This window comes from Takifugu flavidus, chromosome 13, assembly GCF_003711565.1.
Source record: "Takifugu flavidus isolate HTHZ2018 chromosome 13, ASM371156v2, whole genome shotgun sequence".
Lineage (NCBI taxonomy): Eukaryota > Metazoa > Chordata > Actinopteri > Tetraodontiformes > Tetraodontidae > Takifugu > Takifugu flavidus.
This window is the reverse complement of record NC_079532.1, coordinates 13,654,223-13,674,518: the sequence shown is the minus strand read 5'-3', so window position 1 is coordinate 13,674,518 and position 20,296 is coordinate 13,654,223. Positions and strand designations below refer to the sequence as shown.

Below are 20,296 nucleotides of genomic sequence, written 5' to 3'. Positions count from 1 at the left end.
TCATTCTGGAGTTTTCCCGTCACTGCAACAGGAACATCTGCTCTTTGTACATGAACACAGATCATAACCGACACGCGGCATCGCTTTTGTTAAGAGTGATTTCCGAGGGTTGGGGCTTTCCAGGCGATTTCCACAAATCGCCGTATTCTCTATCTGCTGATTCCCGTTTCCCCCCCCCCTTCCTAACCCAGCCCATTCAACACCCCTCACTCCATATGTTTCTTATTTATTGCAAGAACATCAGTCGCTCAGGACGTGCGTTGATGCACATATTTTAACCACATCTGTCCTCTCCTGTGTTGGGACTTGGCAAGAATGCCGCCACCGTTTATTTCAAGACTCTGAGCACCTGCGGTCAAACGCATTGACGCCACTAGACTTTTCTGCACGACATGGGATTATGAGAAGTTTGGACATCTTAAGAGAGGAATGCCAGGATGGATGGACAGTGTGTTGTAAGCAAATGTTCTTGGAATTTTACACAAGCCTTGGAGGAATGGAGCGACTGCAGTAAATCACCTCCAGATGTTGCGAGCGCACCCTCTTCACACTATAGGTCACATTTGCTCCTCAAGGTTAATTCCTAATCTGAGAGCAGACCCTTAATTATTGAGGCCAAGCCTTATTCATGAGAGGGAGGTAACGTTCGCACAAACAGTTCAGCCGGAGCTCAGAGACGTCTCAGAGTGGAGCAATAGAACCCTCAGAGCAAACCGAAGGAAAGAGCCATCATGCCCAAACAGTCATTCATCTCAAGGACCGCGGTTGTCTTGGTCGTCCTGACAGTCTTCATCATTGCTGGCATCATCACCGTGGTCATCCTCTTCAACAATGACCTTTCTCGCCTCAGGACCACCAAAGTTCTGCCTTCCATGCGGCTGCCGAAAAATCTCCTTCCTCACAGCTACAAGGTGGTCCTGCAGCCTCACCTGTACACTCAGGTCATGGAGGAGGAAAACGGCACCAGCGTAAACCACACTCTGCAATTCAACGGGATCTCCGTCGTTAATTTCCACTGCGTCGAGAAGACTCAAACAATTTACCTGCACAGCAAGGACCTCTTGATTACTAAAATCCCTGTAGTGAAGAACCAGAGAAGGAAGGTGTCGCTGAAGGTGTCTCAAACTGTATTTCACAATGATCCAAGTGACTTTATGGAGATTTACTTGGAGGAACCCTTAGAAACGGGGGAAGACTACAGTTTGAGGCTGGAATTTTGGGGACAAATGTCAGAAGCGTCTGCTGGGCTTTACGTGAGCACCTATCACGAACGTGACAAGGAAGAGAACGTAGACACTGTCAGGTAAGCTGAAGCAACAGTTCCCTTTGTTGAATTGGTTCTGAAGCTGACGGGTTTGGTGATTACATCTCGAAATCCTACCAAACGATTTGTGGGCCTCAGCAAAGAATCAACGTTCCTGACCCCGATCGAGCCATGTCACCTTTTACAATTTGGACTGAAACAGAGCCAATAAAAGCCCCGAAGCAGCAATTCAGTTGAAATGGCAACAGAAAGTCACCTGAAGATGCAGAAGTCATCCACCTGTTGAAGAACCATCTCATCCATGAAGACCTTGCGTGTACTTCAGAGTCTGAATGATCTGGGTCACCGCCGTTTGGTTATTCCACAGGGGCATTTATAGTTTAGATCGGATGCTGTGGTCCTCTGCTTAGAGTGTGTGTGATGCTTTCATGTTCACGAGTTTTGCCAGGAGTTTCCTTGCAGGAAATGGTGCAAATTCAGGAATGTGGCTGTTACTGATACACAGGTGCTTTGGGACCTTTGGTTGATGGTTAAAACATTTGCACCAGCTAGCCTTTTGCAGATATTCATGTGTCCTACATCAGTTTCCCATTCACCTCAACTTATTCCATGAGGCACATTCGAGTCTATCCAAGATGTCGGCAGGGGAAACACCTCATAGGAGTCACCAGTCTATCACAGTGCACTCAAACCACTTACACACAAGTTTGAGAGAGTCCCAAGCACAAGAGAACATCGTCCAGGTCAGAGCTTCTTGCCAGCCTCGTGTGGCGTTCCGGATCATCCCCTCACTGTCTAAAAACATGCCCATTAGGCCGATGTGGGCATGTGAAAAAATGCCCCTACCCCTTGATGGAGGGGTGTGCTGTCCAGAGCGTCCCTGACTGCTCAGGTACAAACCAGCAACTCTGTCTGCATCCCTACCTGCATGCTCTTGGCTCTGGCATGGTGGCGACACACACACACACACACACACACACACACACACACACACACACACACAAATCATTAATTCCCTGTTGCATTTTTTTGTGTGTTTGTTGCCGTCTGTTTCTAGATACCTTGCTGCTACTCATTTAGAACCAACGATGGCCAGGGCAGTGTTCCCTTGCTTTGACGAGCCTGACATGAAAGCCGTGTTTAATGTCACCATCATCCACAGGAACGACATGGTGGCTCTGGCAAATGGACCAATAAAAGGTGAACGAGCGCTCCGTCTTGCTCTGTCACTGCCATTGGCTGCAGTCGAGCAACAAGCATTCCGTTATTGTTGCCTTTGGCGGCTATTCGATCGGAACAGTGCGTCCAACGGAAAAGAGTGAAATAAGTGAATAGGACTCATCTCTTCTTCTGTCTTTTCCACACTCTCAGGAAGCGCCGATATTGGGGACTGGAGCTACACCAGTTTTTATCCAACACCGAAGATGTCAACGTATTTGTTTGCCTTCACGGTGTCGGAATTCACGTCAATACGATCGACAACACACGACGATGTTAAAATTTATGTATGTGTAATGCACCGAGAGTATCGTTTGTTTACTCCTTCCAAAGGTTTTAAGGGAACAACATTTCGTGTTCTCTATAATCATACCCAGAAGTTGCAGATAACTTAGTAGTGGCTGTTTCAAATAGCTGTTTGTACTTATTGTTTCTAATACCATTTGCCTCACTCCATTTGAAGTTGTGTAAATAACTAGGATGGCTCTTCTACCGGCTCTTTTATTCGATTTATTAGCTTCTTTACTCTCGCTGATGCTGTTTGTGTTTTGCACGTACAGACATTTGCCAGACCAGAAGTCACATCAGGAGGACTGACTCGATATGCAGCCGACGTCGCTGGAAGAATTCTCAAGTTTTTCGAGGGTTATTTTGGAGTTAATTACAAACAGGGGACACTAAGTAAGTCAATTTGTCCGTCTTTAGTTCTTTTGGATTATAGAGTGCATTAAAACTCTTGGCTGAAGGAAATTCAACCGACTTCCTTTAGTTTTTCAATGGTGTTACACCTCCTGTCAAGAGGTTCCCTCCTTTCTAAATTAACTGGTGGGAACCTCAGAGTCACATATTCTGATCAGTCAGACATCAACCACAGTTGATAGCATGTAACATTTTTCTTGTATAAATTTGGAAATGAACATTTGGGGATCTTGGTCTACCAATATTTTAAAGGGTGGGTCTTGATGTTTATTTTAATAATTTAAACTTAAAAACAGGGCATGTTGAAACACAAGTGAGTAAGCCGTGGTACCAAGTGGTACTAAATAGTTTTTATTAATTGTATCGCCATAATTTGATCCCCTCAGAGCAAATTCTGCTGCCGGACTTGGATGTTATAGGAATGGAAAACTGGGGCTTGATCACGTACAAGGAGGAAGTCCTGCTGTATGATGAGAAGGTTTCCTCCCAGTTGGACAAGCATGTGATTGTCGTACTCATCGCACATGAGATTGCACACCAGGTCAGTGTATACCCTCGTGAACATCGCAATGATAATACATTCTAATGTTTTTTGTTGATTTTTTTTTTTTTTAAAGTGGTTTGGGAACTTGGTAACGATGAAATGGTGGAACCAAATCTGGCTGAATGAGGGCTTTGCCACCTACATGTCCATCATTGCTGTGAATCACGTTGAGCCTACGTTTAAATTGGTACGTCCGCATGATGACAGTGTTCTTTGGTCATAGTGGTCATTGGATCAGGCCCTTTTTTTTTACATCTTTATGTTCACTTTCACCAATGTGTTTTTGTATCCCAGCTCAAGTAATCCAAAATTTGTCCTTTTTTTTCCCTTTAGAATGAGATATTTTTTTTGAATGAGCTCCACTCAGCATTTGAGCAGGACGCTCTTCCATCATCCCACCCTCTCAACCCTCCAGAGGCAGAGATTCAGTCAGCGGTGGACATCAACCACCTGTTTGACGTAATCACGTACAGTAAGGTGGGCGATAATGACTAATAACTGTATTCTGGAATTGTCTGGTGCGATGGTATTCACATAACATTTAAAGTTGCAATTTAATGAGCTAATGCAGCTAAACAGCCTGGTTTAAAACGCAGAAATCGAAAAAAACCTATGAAGAGGACATACTGCGCTGCAGCCAAAGTGACATTTAAACTTGTTTCTGGTGGTTCCTCTGCAGGGGGCAAGCGTGCTGAGAATGCTGGCAGACTACATGGGGGGAAATGTTTTCCATGAAGGGGTCAAAGTAAGCTTCTTGATTTTTGATTTTCCCGCTTTCGTCATCATGTAATCCATGTAATTTGATTAGCCCATAGCTGCAATATGTTTAGTAAAACATTGGAGGTTTTTTGGTGTGTAAAAAATATATGTTGCTTCTGAAGAAAGTTCATTTTGTTTCAGATAGATGTAAAATTGATGTATTATCATAATCACTATGGTCCAAGCAAACAGTCACAATCCTCAATCACAACTAGCTTCCTTGTTTGAAATTTGAGTGGTAGTTTTATGTTTCTGAGTCTTTTTCACGATGTACTGTACAGTACATACTTTTAGCAGAAGAAAAAAAATCATCAATAAGAATAGGATGAGCATAGATGAGACTACAAGAGTTAAGCAGGTTTTGAAGTTGTTGAAGGTCTTCATTAACTTCATTAACGACATCTTGGTGACAAAGGCTGATCTAAACCAATAAAATCAGATCTGGTTTAGACCAAAGTACTTTCAAATATAAACTTTAGGCCATTAGTTTGAATAATAATGAAGGAAAGATAATGAACACAATGCGGTAAATATTATTAGAACAACATCATTTTATTTCAAAAGGTCAAATTAGACATCTTGTTTTTGTCACAGTTATTTTGTCCCTTTGGTTTCTGCAGTTTGTGTCTAAATGTTTCCATTAAGGCGGCACGGTGGTGTGGTGGTTAGCACTGTTGCCTCACAGCAAGAAGGCCCCGGGTTCGATCCCCGGTTGGGACTGAGCCTGGGGACTTTCTGTGTGGAGTTTGCATGTTCTCCCCGTGCCTGCGTGGGTTCTCTCCGGGTACTCCGGCTTCCTCCCACAGTCCAAAGACATGCATGATTGGGGATTAGGCTAACTGGAAATTCTAAATTGCCCGTAGGTGAGAGTGTGAGAGAGAATGGTTGTGTGTCTATATGTGTTAGCCCTGTGATTGACTGGCGTCCAGTCCAGGGTGTACCCTGCCTCCGCCCAGTGTGCTGGGATAGGCTCCAGTCCCCCCGTGACCCTCAGTGGAGGAACAAGCAGTAAAAAATGAGTGAGAGTGTTTCCATTAACCCCCCTATTGGCCTCCCATTGACTTGGTTACCTCTTATAACAGTTAATAATGTAACATATGACATGATCAACCTAGTTCATATATATATATATACATCCCTCATATTATGTTGGAAAAAAATTACATTGATGACCCGTACTTTGTAAATGCCTCAAAAGAGCCAGGAAAACAGGTTAAACTAAGAACTACTTTATTTTAGATTATAGGAACAGTTAGAAAATTGATATTCAATATAAATTTTAATTTCAAAACTATATTTAAGGACTATTTAGCATCCTCCCAGGTCAGAATGATGCAATTCTTCCTTCTTTTCATCCTCTTTTTCTCCTCTCTTCATCCTCCTCTACTCCCTTCTTTTCTGTCTTCATTCCTGACTCAAAGAAAGCACAGGGATTAAGTTTTTCCCTCTTCATGAACACATTTCTTTTTAACTTTAACATTCAATGTTCAACATTTTCACTGTTCTCCACATGATGGACAGAATGTTACTGTGTGCCTTCTGCAGATGTAATTCTTGAATTTCACACAAGAGGTACTTGTTTTACTGTCCTTTGGAAGGACAGACCTGGCATCTTTTCCTGTCTTTTCCCACCTGTTTCCACTGGAGGTTGGTTGGGTGACCCGAGCTTGACCTTTTCAATCATGGCTGCAGCCACTGGGGATCGAACTGGCCTGGCTCATGTCTGGATCTTGGGGGTGACAAGTGCTTTGCCAAGTTCTTCCAGGAAAAGCCAGTCTGTATAATTTGTTGGAATTCCATTGCTGGTTGATTTCAGTCCACAGGACATAGGCATTATAAGCAGATGTGTCCAAAATGTGGCAAAAGAAATCAACAAAGGCCAATGGGCAGTCTTGCCTGGCAGCTGTATGTTGCTGTTACTTTGTCCAGATTGTCCACCCCTCCTTTAGTGGCATTATAATCCAAGATCATTTGTGGCTTCTTGTCTTCTCTAGTGCTCAGAGATGCATCTTTGTGCATCGTGCTCATTACATTACATACTCCCCTATTAACATGCCCGGGTCAAATTGACCCGCAACATCATCAACATAACTAAACAGTGCACAGACATTCCAAGACACACCAACGTGTCCAGATTTTGCACACCTGTTCATGACCCTAAATGAGGAAAAGTCACCAAATTTCACGAAGAAAAAAAAAAGATAGCCAGCACTTTGGACAACACAAAATCTGAAACGGGTCAAATTGATCCTTAATGTAACATATGACATAAGCAACCTAGTTTATATATATATATATATACTATATGTGCTGGGAAGTGCAATTAGATGTTAAACAGAAACATATAAAAAGGATCTCTTTTATGCTGTAAAAACTACAAACTATGGCCTGAACTACGGTACATTTTTACCACACGTTTAACTTAATTAACCATCTCCTAGAAGGACCCTAAATATTAAATATTGCTTTTAGAAAATCACTTCTATCAGTAAGAATGTTGTTATTCTCATCAAACACCTGTATCATTGTTTTAGACGTGAATACTGTAAAACCACGTGTGGCCCTTGCAGCGGCCCCTTTTTTTAATGACCTTTTTTTCATTGACACTGGAAACTGCAACCGCTTCGTTCTGCTAATCCAGCGTCTGTTGTCATGGCGTCGTTTTACGTTTATTTGGAAAGTCAAACAGAATTTCTGAGCTGTTGAGTTTTGGGTTAAATGTGCTCTGTTGACCATCACACCCGGTTGTTCTGAAATGCAACATCTGGATTGTATCTGCACTGGGAAAACAAAACGAAGAAAGAGTTGAAGAGTTTTGCTCATCTGTAATTTCCACAGCCTGCAGCCAAATTACATAATGGCTGAAATATTTGGCCTGCAGACTGAAGGTGGCCTCATCTTTAAAAGATCATTTTGCTATTGGGAGAAGTTCAACTCAGCTGTATTTATATAGCATCTGTTTCAATCAGTTTGTTTTCTAGATGCTTTACAGGACAGGTCTGGGAAGGGGGGGAGAAGGAGAGGAGGAGAGGAGGAGGGGAGGAGAGGGGAGAGGAGAGGAGAGGAGGAGGGGAGGAGAGGGGAGAGGAGAGGAGGAGAGGAGAGGAGAGGAGAGGAGAGGAGAGGAGAGGAGGAGGGGAGAAGGAGAGGAGAGGAGGGCAGGGGAGAAGGAGAGGAGGTGAGGAGAGGAGGGGAGGAGAAATATTTAGAAATCTTCTCCACATTGTGTTTCAGATCAGTTTTTGGAGCTCAGCTGGACATCATGCAGCAGGCATGTGAACAGACTGATCAGATAAGTGTAATAATCAGTTGTGATGCGTTTATGTGCCCTTTTTTCCATATTTTCCACTCCTGCGTGTGTGTTTGTTGTCCTGCCTTGTTCTCTTTTCACTTTCATGTTCTCTGACTTCACACATTTGTAGGTGTAAAAAAGCAACAGAAATTGGCTGAATTGACCTCGATGCCTGGGGAGAAACCCCGGCGTGTTCATAAAGCAGATCTCAGCCTCCGAATTCAGGAGTCACGGCAACAGGCCCACGAAACACAAAAGCTTCAACCGAAATCATTTGAAATCAGAATCCACTGTTCCGATGATCTAAAATGATCTGTCCTTTATCTCTTATTGTTCTGATTCCAGAAGTACCTGTCAGATTTTAGCTTCAAAAACCCCGAACAGAACAATCTTTGGGACTGTCTGCAGGCTGTAAGTCTTCATATATGATGATGATGATGATGATGATGATGATGATAATGATGATGGTGATGATGATGATGATGATGATGGTGTCAATCTTGTTGAATCATTTCAACACAATTATTTCTACGAATCATATTAAACCAGAACTCTCTTGTCTTCGCAGGCCGTAAAGAAGGATTCGGGCCACACCGACGTTGCCACCCTCATGGAGTCCTGGACCAACCAGACTGGCTTTCCTGTGATCACGATCAATACGTCCACTGGAGAAATCTACCAGAAGCGTTTCCTGTTTAACGACTCGTCAGAATCAGAGTAGGTGCTACATTTACGCTAGTGATGGGCACCGTTCCCGATGAAACACACGTTCTACCTGAGCTTCCCGACCTTCCCATCAAAATGACTCCTTCTTTGGTCCGCTTCCGTGTCTTTAGCGTGTGGTGGCAGATCCCCATCAGAGTCATGTCAAGCCGTGCGGACGCGTCTTTAATCAAGCTGACCTCCAAATCTCCAGGTACGAGTACCGAGCCTTGGGGTTTCACTTTTTAAATCATGATCATGTGATTACTGAGCATGAATAAACGTCAGGCTGACTTTTAACTTTGAGAGGCACTTGCTCCTTTTTATGGATTTCATGTCAACGTATTGTCGATATTTAGTAAATTACGTCTGGCTTTTGGCTCCCTAAAGTGAAGAAGAACGAACTGATCTCCAAGAATGGAGAGTGGATCCTGGCCAACGTGAACCGTACTGGATACTATAGAGTCAATTATGACCCAGAGAACTGGAAACGCCTCCTGACCCAGCTGGAAACAGACCGAAATGTGAGTAACATTCGCTGATCCACCGCCGCCAATCGCTCCCTCGGAAGACTTTTAATAAATAGTAGTAATATTTTGTGCTTGGGCAGCTCAAACTTGACCATAAGTGTGAACATGAGTGTCACCCACCCCCCAGACCTCAGCCGTAGAACCCCAGAACCCCTTCCATAAGTCTTTGCTATCACTCCAAATCTGCTGACTGTGCAGGTTCAGTCCTAGCTGTCATTAAAGGGATTATATTTTCCACAGGTGAATAAATGCCTTGTTTACAGTTCTCCGGTGATAAATGCTCCATAACTGACTGAATATACAGATGTTTCCACATGTGTCTCGTCCTTTTAGCTAATCCCACTCGTCAACAGAGGGCAGCTCATCGACGATGCTTTTAATTTGGCGAGGTAAGGATGCAGCGGCGAGCGGCGTGGTGAACGCGGGCGCGCGACAACACTTAAAGGCTGGTTCTGTGTCGCTCAGGGCCAACCTTGTCAACGTGACTCTGGCTCTAGATTCAACCCGTTTCCTGCGGAAGGAGACCGAATACATCCCCTGGGAAGCAGCAACGAGAAATCTTCAGTACTTCGTCCTCATGTTTCAACACACTGAGGCTTTTGGACCCCTTCAGGCATGTGTCACTAACCCCGCTCAACCCCCCCCCCCCCCTCCAAAATAAACCCCCAAAAAACTCTGACATGAAGCTGCGTCCTCCTGCAGACGTACCTGCGGAACCAAGTGGAGCACCTGTACGACTTCTACAGCAACTTCACCGACGACTATGCCGTCCCCCACGAGCAGGCCTCACAGTAAGCACTCTGCTATTCGCCCCGTCAGCAGGATCGCTTGATTGTTTAGGCTGATTTTCAAACAACAAATCCCATTTGCTAACTCAGAACATGTGCTGACGGCTCAGGGAGATAAACAGGCTGAAATGTGTTATTGAGCTAGTGGCTTTCTATGCTTAAAATAAGAAGTTTAAAGATTGAGAAGATAATACTAAGAATAAGAGGGGACTGTGTTATGAAGCAGAAGGTTGCTGGTTCAAATCCTGGTATGGACAACTGTGTTCTTGCAGTGGTGAGTGGTGCAACACCTTAATCTTTACTTTCACGCAGCATCTCTCATTTAAGGACCTTTCGCTACAGTAGAGACATGGTTTGGAGGGGAAATATAGTGGATTTAGTGATGAAAATACACTTTAACGTAAAGTTACAGACATTTACACGTTCATTTTGTTGATGGTGTCGTTCAAAGGTACGGCCAATTCACCGCCGTAGAAGTGGCGTGTTCCAACCGGCTCCCACGATGCTTAAAGATGGCATCGAAGGTGTTTGGCGAGTGGATGAGCAGCAACACAAACTGGTAGAAACTCTGCTGTATAAGCGCTAATTATCCACACAAATTTGAGGAATCGGACTCCCTTTAAAAGCTGTCTTTATATTTTGCTGCTTAACGCATTATCAAGGATGTAGTAAAAGTAAGTGTTATTCAAGTCCTTCATTCTTTCAGTTGGTGGAGGTTGTTGCTGTTTTATGTGGCTAAAAGTGTTTGGGTTTTTTTTTTTTAAAAAAGGAGCTCTTTAAAGTGAAAGCTCAACATTAAATGTGTTTCGTATTTTCTTCCATCAAATTCATCTTTATATACTGAAGGAGTAACAGTATATAATCATAATGCACGGTACACATATGAATAAATACGTCATAAAACATCACACTTGCACTTGCCAATGCTGTATGTGTCTGCTTGTAATCTGCTGGTTTTATTGTAAAATTCAGCCAGTGATTGCAGCTGTTACATGCAACATCTGTGAAACACACCTTTTGAACTCAGTGCAACTATAATGCAGAACAAACAAATTGGATTTTAGTGACATGTGACGCTCCGGCTGGGTATATATATTGCTAGCATGTATGCTATGCTAGACTAGCAAAACAATTGTTCACTATTGTAATGGTGTGATGTTCTGACTGAGGGGAAATAATGCCTGCTCTTGTGATTCAGCATCCATCCTAACTTGCGGTCTATTATCTACTGTCACGCTGTGGCCGCCGGCGGGGAAAAAGAATGGGAGTTTGCCTGGGAGAAGGTTCAGACCACCAACAGCAGCACAGAGAAAGAGGAGCTCCTTAAAGCTCTGTCCTGTACCACCAAGGTTTGGCTGCTCAGCAGGTGAAGAAACGGAATCAGGGGGTGATTTCTGAACTGTGTTGATTTCAGGTTTGGGCCTAGTGTTCGTCATCCTTATCTTCCAGATATCTGGAGTACAGTTTGGAGAAGGCCGATGAGCTTGATGTTGCCTATGTTGTTGGCGCGGTAGCTGGGAACGTGTTGGGGAATCCGCTAGCCTGGAACTTCGTCAGACAACACTGGAAAAACATCAGCGGGTAGATTGTACTTCAGATGCTGTGTATTCATCTCTTTTTCTTCTCCCCCCTTTTTTGTGGTACTTGGTAACTGGATTTTGATAGACTGGAAGCTATTTGTAATATTCCATCTCTTCCTGTTCCTATTTTCATCTTCTGTCCTGTTTCTTTGCTGCTAGAGTCTTGCCGGCCATGCTCCAGAGCCTGACCTCCCAGCTGTTCAACCAGTTACAACTGAAAGAGGTAAATTAGTGCTGCTTTATGTGCTTTATAACACAAGCAAGGAGTGACCTCTGTTCTCTCTGTTATCTTAGACAGACATGCATATATGTACATATTAATGGAGGCATTCTATATCCTTCATCGGACATACATGTCCCATACGCGCTAGGCTTTTTGCTGCGTTGCTAGCACATGATCGGTCAGTGGCGGTTCCAGGGCAGGGCTTAGCGAGTGGCACCAGGTTCAGATGCAAGATCCAGATTTGGTGAAGATGCGAACGCATTCCTCCACGCAGCCTCTGTAGGTGTAATCCTGTGTGTCATCTCTGCACTTGTCCAGCTGGAAAGTTTCGCGGCAGAGCGGAAGCTGCTTTCCACCAAGATAGTAACCCAATTTATTGAGCAAGCCCAAGCCAACATCCGGTTGGTCGACAAGCACATGTACACGGTCCGAGACTGGTTCGAAAGGCAAAACTCTTCCCCGAGTTACAACAGCAACAGTAAGAAAAGAAGTTTGAAAACAACAAACTATTAAATTCTACTGTGAAATTCCCACCTTTGCTTGACTGGCCAGCAATGTTTGCTGAGAGGTTAAATAATAAAATAAATCCCCTGTTTTCTAGTTTGTGTTTTATGATTCTGCTATAACGTTGTTTTTGTTTTCTTAAACATGAGCAGCATGGTATGTTCACATAGCAATTAGCCGCTAATGGATTAGCTCTAATAAGTACACTGTGTTTATGTTTATGGTTTTATTTTTCACTTTTCCAGCCAAGGGTCTGCTGTTTTTATCTCTGCATTATGATTATGATGTAATGTGTCATTCTAAGGTTCTGAAATCATATTTTAAGAATAAAACTTTAATATTGTGAATAAAAAGTCATGTAATTTAACATTTCTCAGTTCCTGCACTATAAACAGCACAATGAAGCCAGTAGCCAAATCCTGTATATCTAGTACATATTTATGGACCAGGACACTATGTTTCAGTATTTTATGTAGCAAACATTTACTTATCGTCTCTGAAATAAAACAAATGACCATCAAAAACAAACTCCATTTCATCCACTGTGCTTCTGTCCCACTGATGGAAAGCACGCTCAGATTATGAGAAGCACCTCAGAACTACAGGTAACAATCACGGGGGATTCGAAAAATACTGAAATGAAAACATTTTCTATTACCATGAGTTATTATTGTGAATTTGTCTTCCATAAATTTCGTTGACTGGCTGCTATTAGTAAAATTTCCAATAATGGGAACATAACGAGGGTGACTTGCTGTAGTGACACCTGCTGGTCATTATTAGTAATGCAGATTTGTACTCCAGAATACTTCAGTTTAGTTGAAAAAAGAAAAATATAGTACAGAGATGATGAGGACTATACTCAAAGAATGCAACAGGTTTATGGGATGCACAAATATAAATCTTAAATGAGGAATACCTCCCTTATAACTCAGAGATAGGAGGCGTTTATGCAGAATTTGACTGATGAAATTCTGTAGAAAGGCAGGTGCAGGATCCTTTTAGAGGGACTTTACATGTTTTAGAACATCTGCAAAGGAGAGTAGAAAGCTCTGGTGAGCACAGCTGCAGAAAAGGCTTTTGTGAACCGGACATTCTTGTTTAAGGCATGGGAGAGATTTGGATTTAATGAGAAATCTGTAAACTGTATTAGAACAAAATGTGCAGCAAGTATCCAAATAAATGGAAATCTGAGGATTCCATTTCATCAGGTAAGGGGAATGAGACACGGTCATTGCCTTTACCCGAGCTTCTGCACTGTTTATGAAGCCATTAGCCCAGATATTTAGGCAGGAAGTAGTTGTTTCAAGGGCTGAACATAGTTACCAAAAGATAAGGTTATTTCTCTTTTTATTACAACCTAATACAAGCTTCCCAAAAGAGAATTATGGAAACTAGGATTTCAAAAAGTGAGTGTCACATAAACACAGATTTTATCAGACTTCTCTCCACAGCAGCAATTGAGAGCAATTGTTGGTGAACAGTATAAAAGACTTTGGTCTATATGAGCTATATGAGGCAAACTGGGATTGCAAGAGTGACGATTTAATGGGAATAAAGGAGGAAAACATACTGATTATGAAAGAAGAGGACAACACGTCCAGCGGTGGGGGTGGTCTCACATTTGAACACATTTTAAATGAAGGCACGTCCCAGAATGCCTTCAGCTATGTTGTCTTACATGAACTGAGTATGTCAATATATTAAAAAAAAGGTTCTGAATGCTTTTGTTCTTCAGTTACCTGGAATCACACCAGTGAGCTGATCTGAGGAAACAAGATGTAAAACACACACAGAGTTTGTGCCTCACGTGGGGCTTCGATTTCACCATTCCAGGACCAACAAGTGTGATGGAAAAACAAGATGGAGTGCAAATAATACAAACAATCGCACTGGACATCAGCGAGAGTAGAATAACCCAGAGTAGAGGGCAGGTCCAGTCCTGTAAATATGAAGCCCTACTTGTTCTGTCCACGGAGTGTATTTGAGTTCAGTTTCCAGGCAGCCGGGGTCGGGGGGGAGGGGGGTCACTCCTGAGACTCAGAGGGTGCCAGCACTTGTGGATGGGAGCACTGATTTCCTTAATCATCCTGACAGAGAAACAAAGGAATCATTCTAATCTGTAAAACAGATGCAGCCACAGCTGGTGCTGAATTTAGTCAAATAAGATACCTTCACTTTCCCCGAGTCGCTGACACGTTAACGCTAATTCGTGCGATAAAGATATGCGGCAGCTTAAATTTGAGCCACTCTGACAGCAACAACTACCACTGTCAACCCAGGAAGTTGAAGGGTTTCGATGTTGTTTGACAAGGCTCACTGTGGCCAAACATTCCCAGACACAGCAGGTGGCACAAGATCCCAGCAAGTAAAGCCGGCATCGGTTCCATACAGCTGAAGGTGTCTACCTTCTGTCATCCCTCCAGCAGTGTAAAACAAACAAACAATCAAACAAACATTCCAGATAACGCGAATGAAAGCAGCGCTCTCACCCATTCGTCCTCTCCTGCTCCTTCTCCTCCCGACGCCTGCGAGGTCGCAGCGTCTGCTTTGTTCGCCATGATCTTGTCTGTCCACGATGCTCCGGCCATTTGATCTCCGGCAAAGTTACACCTGGTCACCGTACCGCCGTCCATCTTGGCCAGGGAGACTGGAAGCGCAAGCGAGAGTTAAGTCTTTATCAGTTGTACAACAGCAACTCTCACAGGTGCGTCACAGCAATGTGTCCACCACTGTAACATCTTTAAATACTGTGAAAAATGCAAACATCTTTACATTTTCCCCATTTATTTCCCATCAGCCACCAACATAGGATGAAGTTTGTTTGTGTGAAACCATTGAATATGAAAGGACTAGGTGGCTTTTCTAAGGTCAGGAGAGGTTCACTCCCACCAAAGTCACATAGAGGCTGGAAAAACAAAGTTCTGGTTAAATTTCATTCACTCCCCGTGGCTGCGAAGGTCAGTGCTCGGACAGGCCGCAGGGTTGTGTAGGGGGGAAACCCAAGAGTGCCCTCGGGAAACCAGAGAAAAACCAACATTTTATCCCCGGATCAATCTCCACTTCAAATCCTGACATCAAACTGGCATCAATTTGGCTTTGAAAATAAATGTTTAAAAAAAAGCGATTTAACTGTGTACAAAAGACTCACATATAAAAGGACTGTTTCCTCTGGTCTTCAGACGGATTTCCTGTCCTGTTTCCAGCTCGGTTTTGTCCATCTCTGACTCTGGGTACCAGAAGGCCCAGGTACCGCTGGGCCGGTACTGGTCCGTTATCTTCACCAGCTCTGGTTTGTTGACGATTGCTGACAGCTGATCTTCAGAGACACAGTCGGACTTTCCTTTAGCCTCCACCTCTGTGTGCGTAGAACAAAACCACCAATATAATCACCATATTTTTAAAAAAGTGTTAAAATTCCTTCTTCTATTGTTGCCACTATTTGCTGCCTCGAGCTGCGCCGGCAGTCGATTCATGTATGTTTAATGGTTAATGTGAGGAGTTGAACAGAGCTGGTCAGGCATCAGACCGGGTTCTCCTTTGGGTTTGTGGTGTGTGTGTTTATGACCACAGTTTTAGAAACACACTCTATGCACACCTTGGTCATTTGTGAGGTCTTTAAACACACCAGAGCTGTGCAGCACCGTTAGCATTAGCAACATCCTCCCAGAGACTCCCATCAGCCTAATAACTGGAGAAAATCCAGCCTGGAATTGAACCCGGTACTTTCCATCTGTGTGGGGACTGTGCTTAATGCTGTACACGACTTCCTCTCCTTATGCAAACACCAACTCTACGTACTCACTGTAGGAGGACATGAGGAAACCAGTGTTGACCTTTTTGGTGTCACTGAAGTTTGACTCGATCTCGTTGCCGCTGGCATCAAACCTTCTCCGATGGATGCGGCTGGGTTTGACGTACAGCACGTAGAAGCGGCTCTGTCGACGACAAAAAGCAAGACAAAGTCTCTCTACAACTGTACATTATTCTTTACACGAGTAACAATAAGGTAAGTGTGTAATAATTAGTACAGTGCATGGTTTGTGATTACAGATATTTGCTCATGATCCTTAAAGACTGGAGAGACAGCAGTGCATGGATGAGAGCAACATGAGAGCAAGATCCATGGTGCTGGATAAGAAAGACATGTATTAACTGTATTTCACATACTGTACCTTTTGGTTTTTGTCATCATTGATTGAATGTCTGGAGACATCTTTCAGCATTCCTTCCAGCAGGACACCCTCACCACTGTGAAGGAAACATTAAAACACACTGGGTTATTGTAGGAATGTGTGCACAGGGCTCAAATTTAGTTTCCACACAATTGGTTAGAATTGTTTAAAATCCAGAGATGTAAACTCATAACCAAAAGTACCTTGGGTGTATAAAAGAAGTGAAATTAAACTAGTCAGTATCTGTTGGACGTATACACATCACCGATGAGAGCCCTCCAATAACCAGATTTTTTAGCATCCCATTCCTAGAGTAGTAATATTATGTACTAATAGCCAATATTAGTATTTACTATTTATCTGTAAGAACTAAGATTATCGCCATTCTTGAAAGTACTGTACATATATATTCCTTGAAATCCATGGGACACCCGGTAGGGGGCGTTGTTTAGCTGTAACCACTTGGTTCCTCATGAGACGTTCGACGCTAAAGGTAAATTGATACAGATTTGGGTGTTTACGAACAGTAAAACGTTACAACTGACAAAGTATTATGCCTAACCAAAACAGCACTAACTTTGAACCCAAGATAAGAGGCTATTATGACAAAAGTTCTGACGTTAACTGCAACCCCAACCTGACTTTCTTCGTCTGAAAAACGGCATTTACGACCATACCTGTCATACACAGAAGGAGACCAAACGCCATCATATTTCTCATTGTGCACCGATTTATTTTGTAAAGACGTGTTATTATAAATTCGGCTCATTTTTCATCAAACTTTCCTCTCTCATAGGTTTTGTTTTCCTGCTTCCGGACTTCCTGGTTCCTTCATGGAGAGAAAGTGAGGTGCGCTTCATTTTGGTGCCGGACATCCCGGCGGAGGCAGGAAAGTCCCAAAGTTTACAATGTTTGCACTCTTTGTTTTCATATTGCTATCATGTCGTAAAACGGGGGAAATTCAAGAAAATGCCATGCAATTCTTGATAGTGCTAAAGGTGGTCCCGCATTTTTGCGTATGACAATAAATTTAAAATTATTATGTGGTTCTGGCTCGTTTTGCATTGATTTGCTGGGGACTCTGTTTCTCTCTGGGAGGCTTTGCTGCAGGAAAAGATGCTGATGTGAGAGTTTGGTTTGTGTTTCGGGACTCCAGCAGTTCAGCGGCAGGATTTGAGTCCAGAATGCTTCCTCCTGGGCTTGGACCAGCAGGAGAGACTGTCCCCACTCGATGGTTTGCATTACAAGGCTGTGTGTAAATAAAAAAAATTTAAAAAAAGGACTAAATAATTAAAAGAACCCAGACATTGTGAGACATTTTAGAATAAAATCCTATAACTTGGTTACTGTTGATTGTAGATACATGGATCCAGTATTATGGGGTCCAATGACTGGGACACACTTTCAGTTTTACCAGAGAAAAATCAAGTTCTCACTTCCTGAGATGAACAATTCCCATCATTTTTCTTGCGGTCTCCTGACGCCCTACTGTTCTCCTCATTAATACCTAAAGAAACAACAGAAAAAACACTCAGTTATCTCAGTATTGAAGGCTGATCGAAGGTTTTATGTTCTCTTCAGCCAGACATTCTTACAGAGGGTGTAGCGACCCAGCTGAATATTCAGCCAGATGTTTCGTCTCTGAGTCCAGCTCCCAGGAGCCTCTACCTCGTACAAACGGTCCCGATATTCCTCACGCTGTTGCAGAAAACCCCTGCAAACTGTTCTCAAGAAAAAACCCCATGAATGAAATGCACCATCCTTCAGTTCATGCAGATTTTGCAAAAACACCCAAACACTTTGTCTGTTTCTGACTGAGAATGAAGGACACACAGAACTTAAACAAAAAGCTTAACAGGCTGTGAGAGAGAACCATGAAGACAAAAAGAGCTAACCTGCTGCCCAACCAGGTGAGAGTGGAGAACTGACTCCCAGAATATTCTCAGAGTAGAACGTGGAACAGAAGTTCTCCAGCATTTGAGAGCCAAAGCCTCTCCTCCGACAGCTCTTCCTCACCAGAACAGTGTCCAGAACAGGCAGCAAGTAGCCCTGACCACTCCAGGTGTCACAGAGGCTGCCTGAAAAGAAAAATATGAGCACAAACATGAATTTAATAATCAGGTGTTTTATTTAGCAGCCCTCTCTGTGATACCTTACGGAGCGTATCAATAACAACAAGCCCAAAATTTTGTTCAGGAATTTTATTTATTGGCTTCCAGTACATACTCTGCAGATCCTACTAATCAGGACAGTAGTCTAAATGCATTGGTGGTGAGAGTATATAAACATTTTAAGCCCTGCCCATCCCTACGCACTGGTCTGCCCCATGCATGTAGCTGGAGCTTACCTTCTCTGTGAAAGACTGTAAAACTGCCGCTTCCCTCCCCCACCCACCATCACACCTTTGTGTTTGACGGTGTAGAAACATCGCCTCGCCTGACCGTCTCTCCACAACAGGCTGCAGCTTTCGGTGCGGGGGTGCAGGGAGAAACACACGCTCTCGTCCAAAGATCTGTCCACAACCCGACTGAGCAGGAACACTATCACCCTCTCCACAATCGACTGGACCTGGAGAGGAAAAAACACTGATTTAGGAGGACCAACTGTTCCCACAAGTCATATATTTACCAAGAAAAGAGGACATTCACATGTTCCTGTTGCCTTTCACATAGTTTTGAGGCTCCAGTTGATCCAGTTTCTATGTTCCGTTACACTGTACTTTAACTCCAGGCTCCTCTATTGTACTTTTACTCCTTCACATTTCAGGCCAGTTAATTTACTACACAATAAGAAGCATAATTTGTTAATCACTGATGTAAAGAAGCTCTGTTACCGATAACAAGCCACTTCTGGATTCGACTGTGGTTCGTAATACATCATCCACAGGCCACCACTTGTCATGCAGGTATACAGCCAAGACTGAGTTGTAAAACACGACACTTCAGTGCTTGTCTTTCACATCTGATGGGGGATCACAAGTCTGGTTCCGGACCTTGTGTTGGGTCACCGGAAGGGTGAAGCACCAGCAGTGTGCAGTCAGCTCCACCATCTTCAAACAGCTGCAAGCGCGTTACAGTGTTCACTGTTATGGTTGTCTGAGGGAAAAAAGGACAGACTAATTGTTTTTAATTAACCCCAAAATAAAGAGGAACATTCTAGTGACTGGGGATGCAAACTGGTCATAAAAAGAAGTAATAGGTGTTACCTTATTGGTCGTGGAAGACTGGAATTCTTTAGTTTTATGAGGTATTTGCTCCAGAGAAGAGAAGTACTGTTCAGATGCCAATGTGAGATCTGTGTCACTCACAACTGGAAGGTCTATGGGATACATGATCTCACCTGTGTACAGATCAATTTCTTACACCTGCACATGTAATCAACAAACTGAAAAAAAAGATTTTAATAATCCCATGACAGGACTGAATGGAGAATCCCCACAGTGCATTAGAATTATGTCTCATATTTGGAAAGCTACTAAAATTAGTTGGGTTAAAGCCACTTACGCTAGATGACGTAACCGTCACGTTAAATGCACTGGTAATAATAAATCCTTTGTGAGAACTGATTCAAATTTAATAAAAACAAAAGGATATACAGTATGACAAAGGTACTGCTGCTTTTTGAGACCATGATTTTGAAGATTATTCGGAACAAGATTTCGCTGAACCGAAACTTGACTACTTGACTACTTGACTACTTGCTCAACGAGCAATGTTCACATTAGCAAGAAGGGTCGTTTTACAAAAGTACTGACCGACTTAAAACAGAAGTCGTGCGTATGACATGCAGTCGTTGTCTTACTGTTCCGGTCCATAAATACTTGCGCAGACCCAGAACTTACAGTGTGTAAATAGGGGCCGGTAACGAAATGTCCAAGGTTTCTGTCCAAGGTTGACATATGTCGTGGACGTCAGCGCCCTCTTGTGTCCATGGTGGGGTACGACGCCCCCCGCTCCACCCCACCCCCCGCGTCAGTGTACTATGATCTGTTGATTCTCCTAATTTCTCCTAATCCACT

The 20,296-nt window shown here is 43.2% G+C and overlaps 3 protein-coding genes and 1 long non-coding RNA gene across 8 annotated transcripts; 2 read left to right on the top strand and 2 right to left on the bottom strand.

Annotated features, from left to right (window-relative positions):
• Positions 1–235: 235 nt before the first annotated feature.
• LOC130536926 (aminopeptidase N-like) lies at positions 236–12,470 on the top strand. Of its 3 annotated transcripts, none has more exons than XR_008953505.1 (20): positions 237–1,303; positions 2,322–2,464; positions 2,636–2,769; positions 3,043–3,163; positions 3,568–3,722; positions 3,799–3,912; positions 4,059–4,202; positions 4,405–4,470; positions 8,122–8,187; positions 8,345–8,493; positions 8,613–8,692; positions 8,869–9,002; positions 9,342–9,397; positions 9,474–9,621; positions 9,711–9,799; positions 10,248–10,355; positions 10,995–11,162; positions 11,246–11,400; positions 11,536–11,599; positions 11,918–11,976. XR_008953505.1 is itself a non-coding variant. In XM_057053235.1 (20 exons), exons 1-20 carry the CDS (start codon positions 732–734, stop codon positions 12,110–12,112), a joined length of 2,838 nt encoding a protein of 945 aa, XP_056909215.1. In that variant the 5' UTR covers positions 239–731; the 3' UTR covers positions 12,113–12,470. The 3 variants fall into 3 exon arrangements, 1 of the variants encoding a protein (XP_056909215.1); XM_057053235.1 differs by having other exon boundaries at positions 239–1,303; positions 11,246–11,377; positions 11,918–12,470; XR_008953506.1 differs by lacking the exons at positions 11,536–11,599; positions 11,918–11,976 and having other exon boundaries at positions 236–1,303; positions 11,057–11,162; positions 11,246–11,263.
• A 1,157-nt stretch (positions 12,471–13,627) lies between these two features.
• Positions 13,628–17,104, bottom strand: arpin (actin related protein 2/3 complex inhibitor). Of its 2 annotated transcripts, XM_057053245.1 has the most exons (6): positions 16,956–17,104; positions 16,279–16,354; positions 15,909–16,041; positions 15,255–15,461; positions 14,596–14,753; positions 13,628–14,193 (listed from the first exon to the last, which is right to left on the bottom strand). In XM_057053245.1, the coding sequence occupies exons 1-6, from the start codon at positions 17,045–17,047 to the stop codon at positions 14,185–14,187; spliced, it is 675 nt and encodes a 224-aa protein (XP_056909225.1). In that variant the 5' UTR covers positions 17,048–17,104; the 3' UTR covers positions 13,628–14,184. The 2 variants fall into 2 exon arrangements, with proteins under 2 accessions (XP_056909225.1, XP_056909226.1); XM_057053246.1 differs by lacking the exons at positions 13,628–14,193; positions 14,596–14,753 and adding an exon at positions 14,767–15,116.
• Positions 15,956–17,324, top strand: LOC130536934 (uncharacterized). The gene is made up of 2 exons (XR_008953507.1): positions 15,956–16,112; positions 17,075–17,324. It is a non-coding gene; the product is annotated as an uncharacterized LOC130536934 (long non-coding RNA).
• Positions 16,988–20,185, bottom strand: fam169b (family with sequence similarity 169 member B). 2 transcript variants are annotated; one of them, XM_057053242.1, is made up of 9 exons: positions 20,033–20,185; positions 19,484–19,617; positions 19,271–19,373; positions 19,112–19,197; positions 18,681–18,846; positions 18,174–18,356; positions 17,874–17,999; positions 17,715–17,785; positions 16,988–17,527 (listed from the first exon to the last, which is right to left on the bottom strand). In XM_057053242.1, exons 2-9 carry the CDS (start codon positions 19,607–19,609, stop codon positions 17,318–17,320), a joined length of 1,071 nt encoding a protein of 356 aa, XP_056909222.1. In that variant the 5' UTR covers positions 19,610–19,617; positions 20,033–20,185; the 3' UTR covers positions 16,988–17,317. The 2 variants fall into 2 exon arrangements, with proteins under 2 accessions (XP_056909222.1, XP_056909223.1); XM_057053243.1 differs by having other exon boundaries at positions 18,720–18,846.
• Positions 20,186–20,296: the final 111 nt, after the last annotated feature.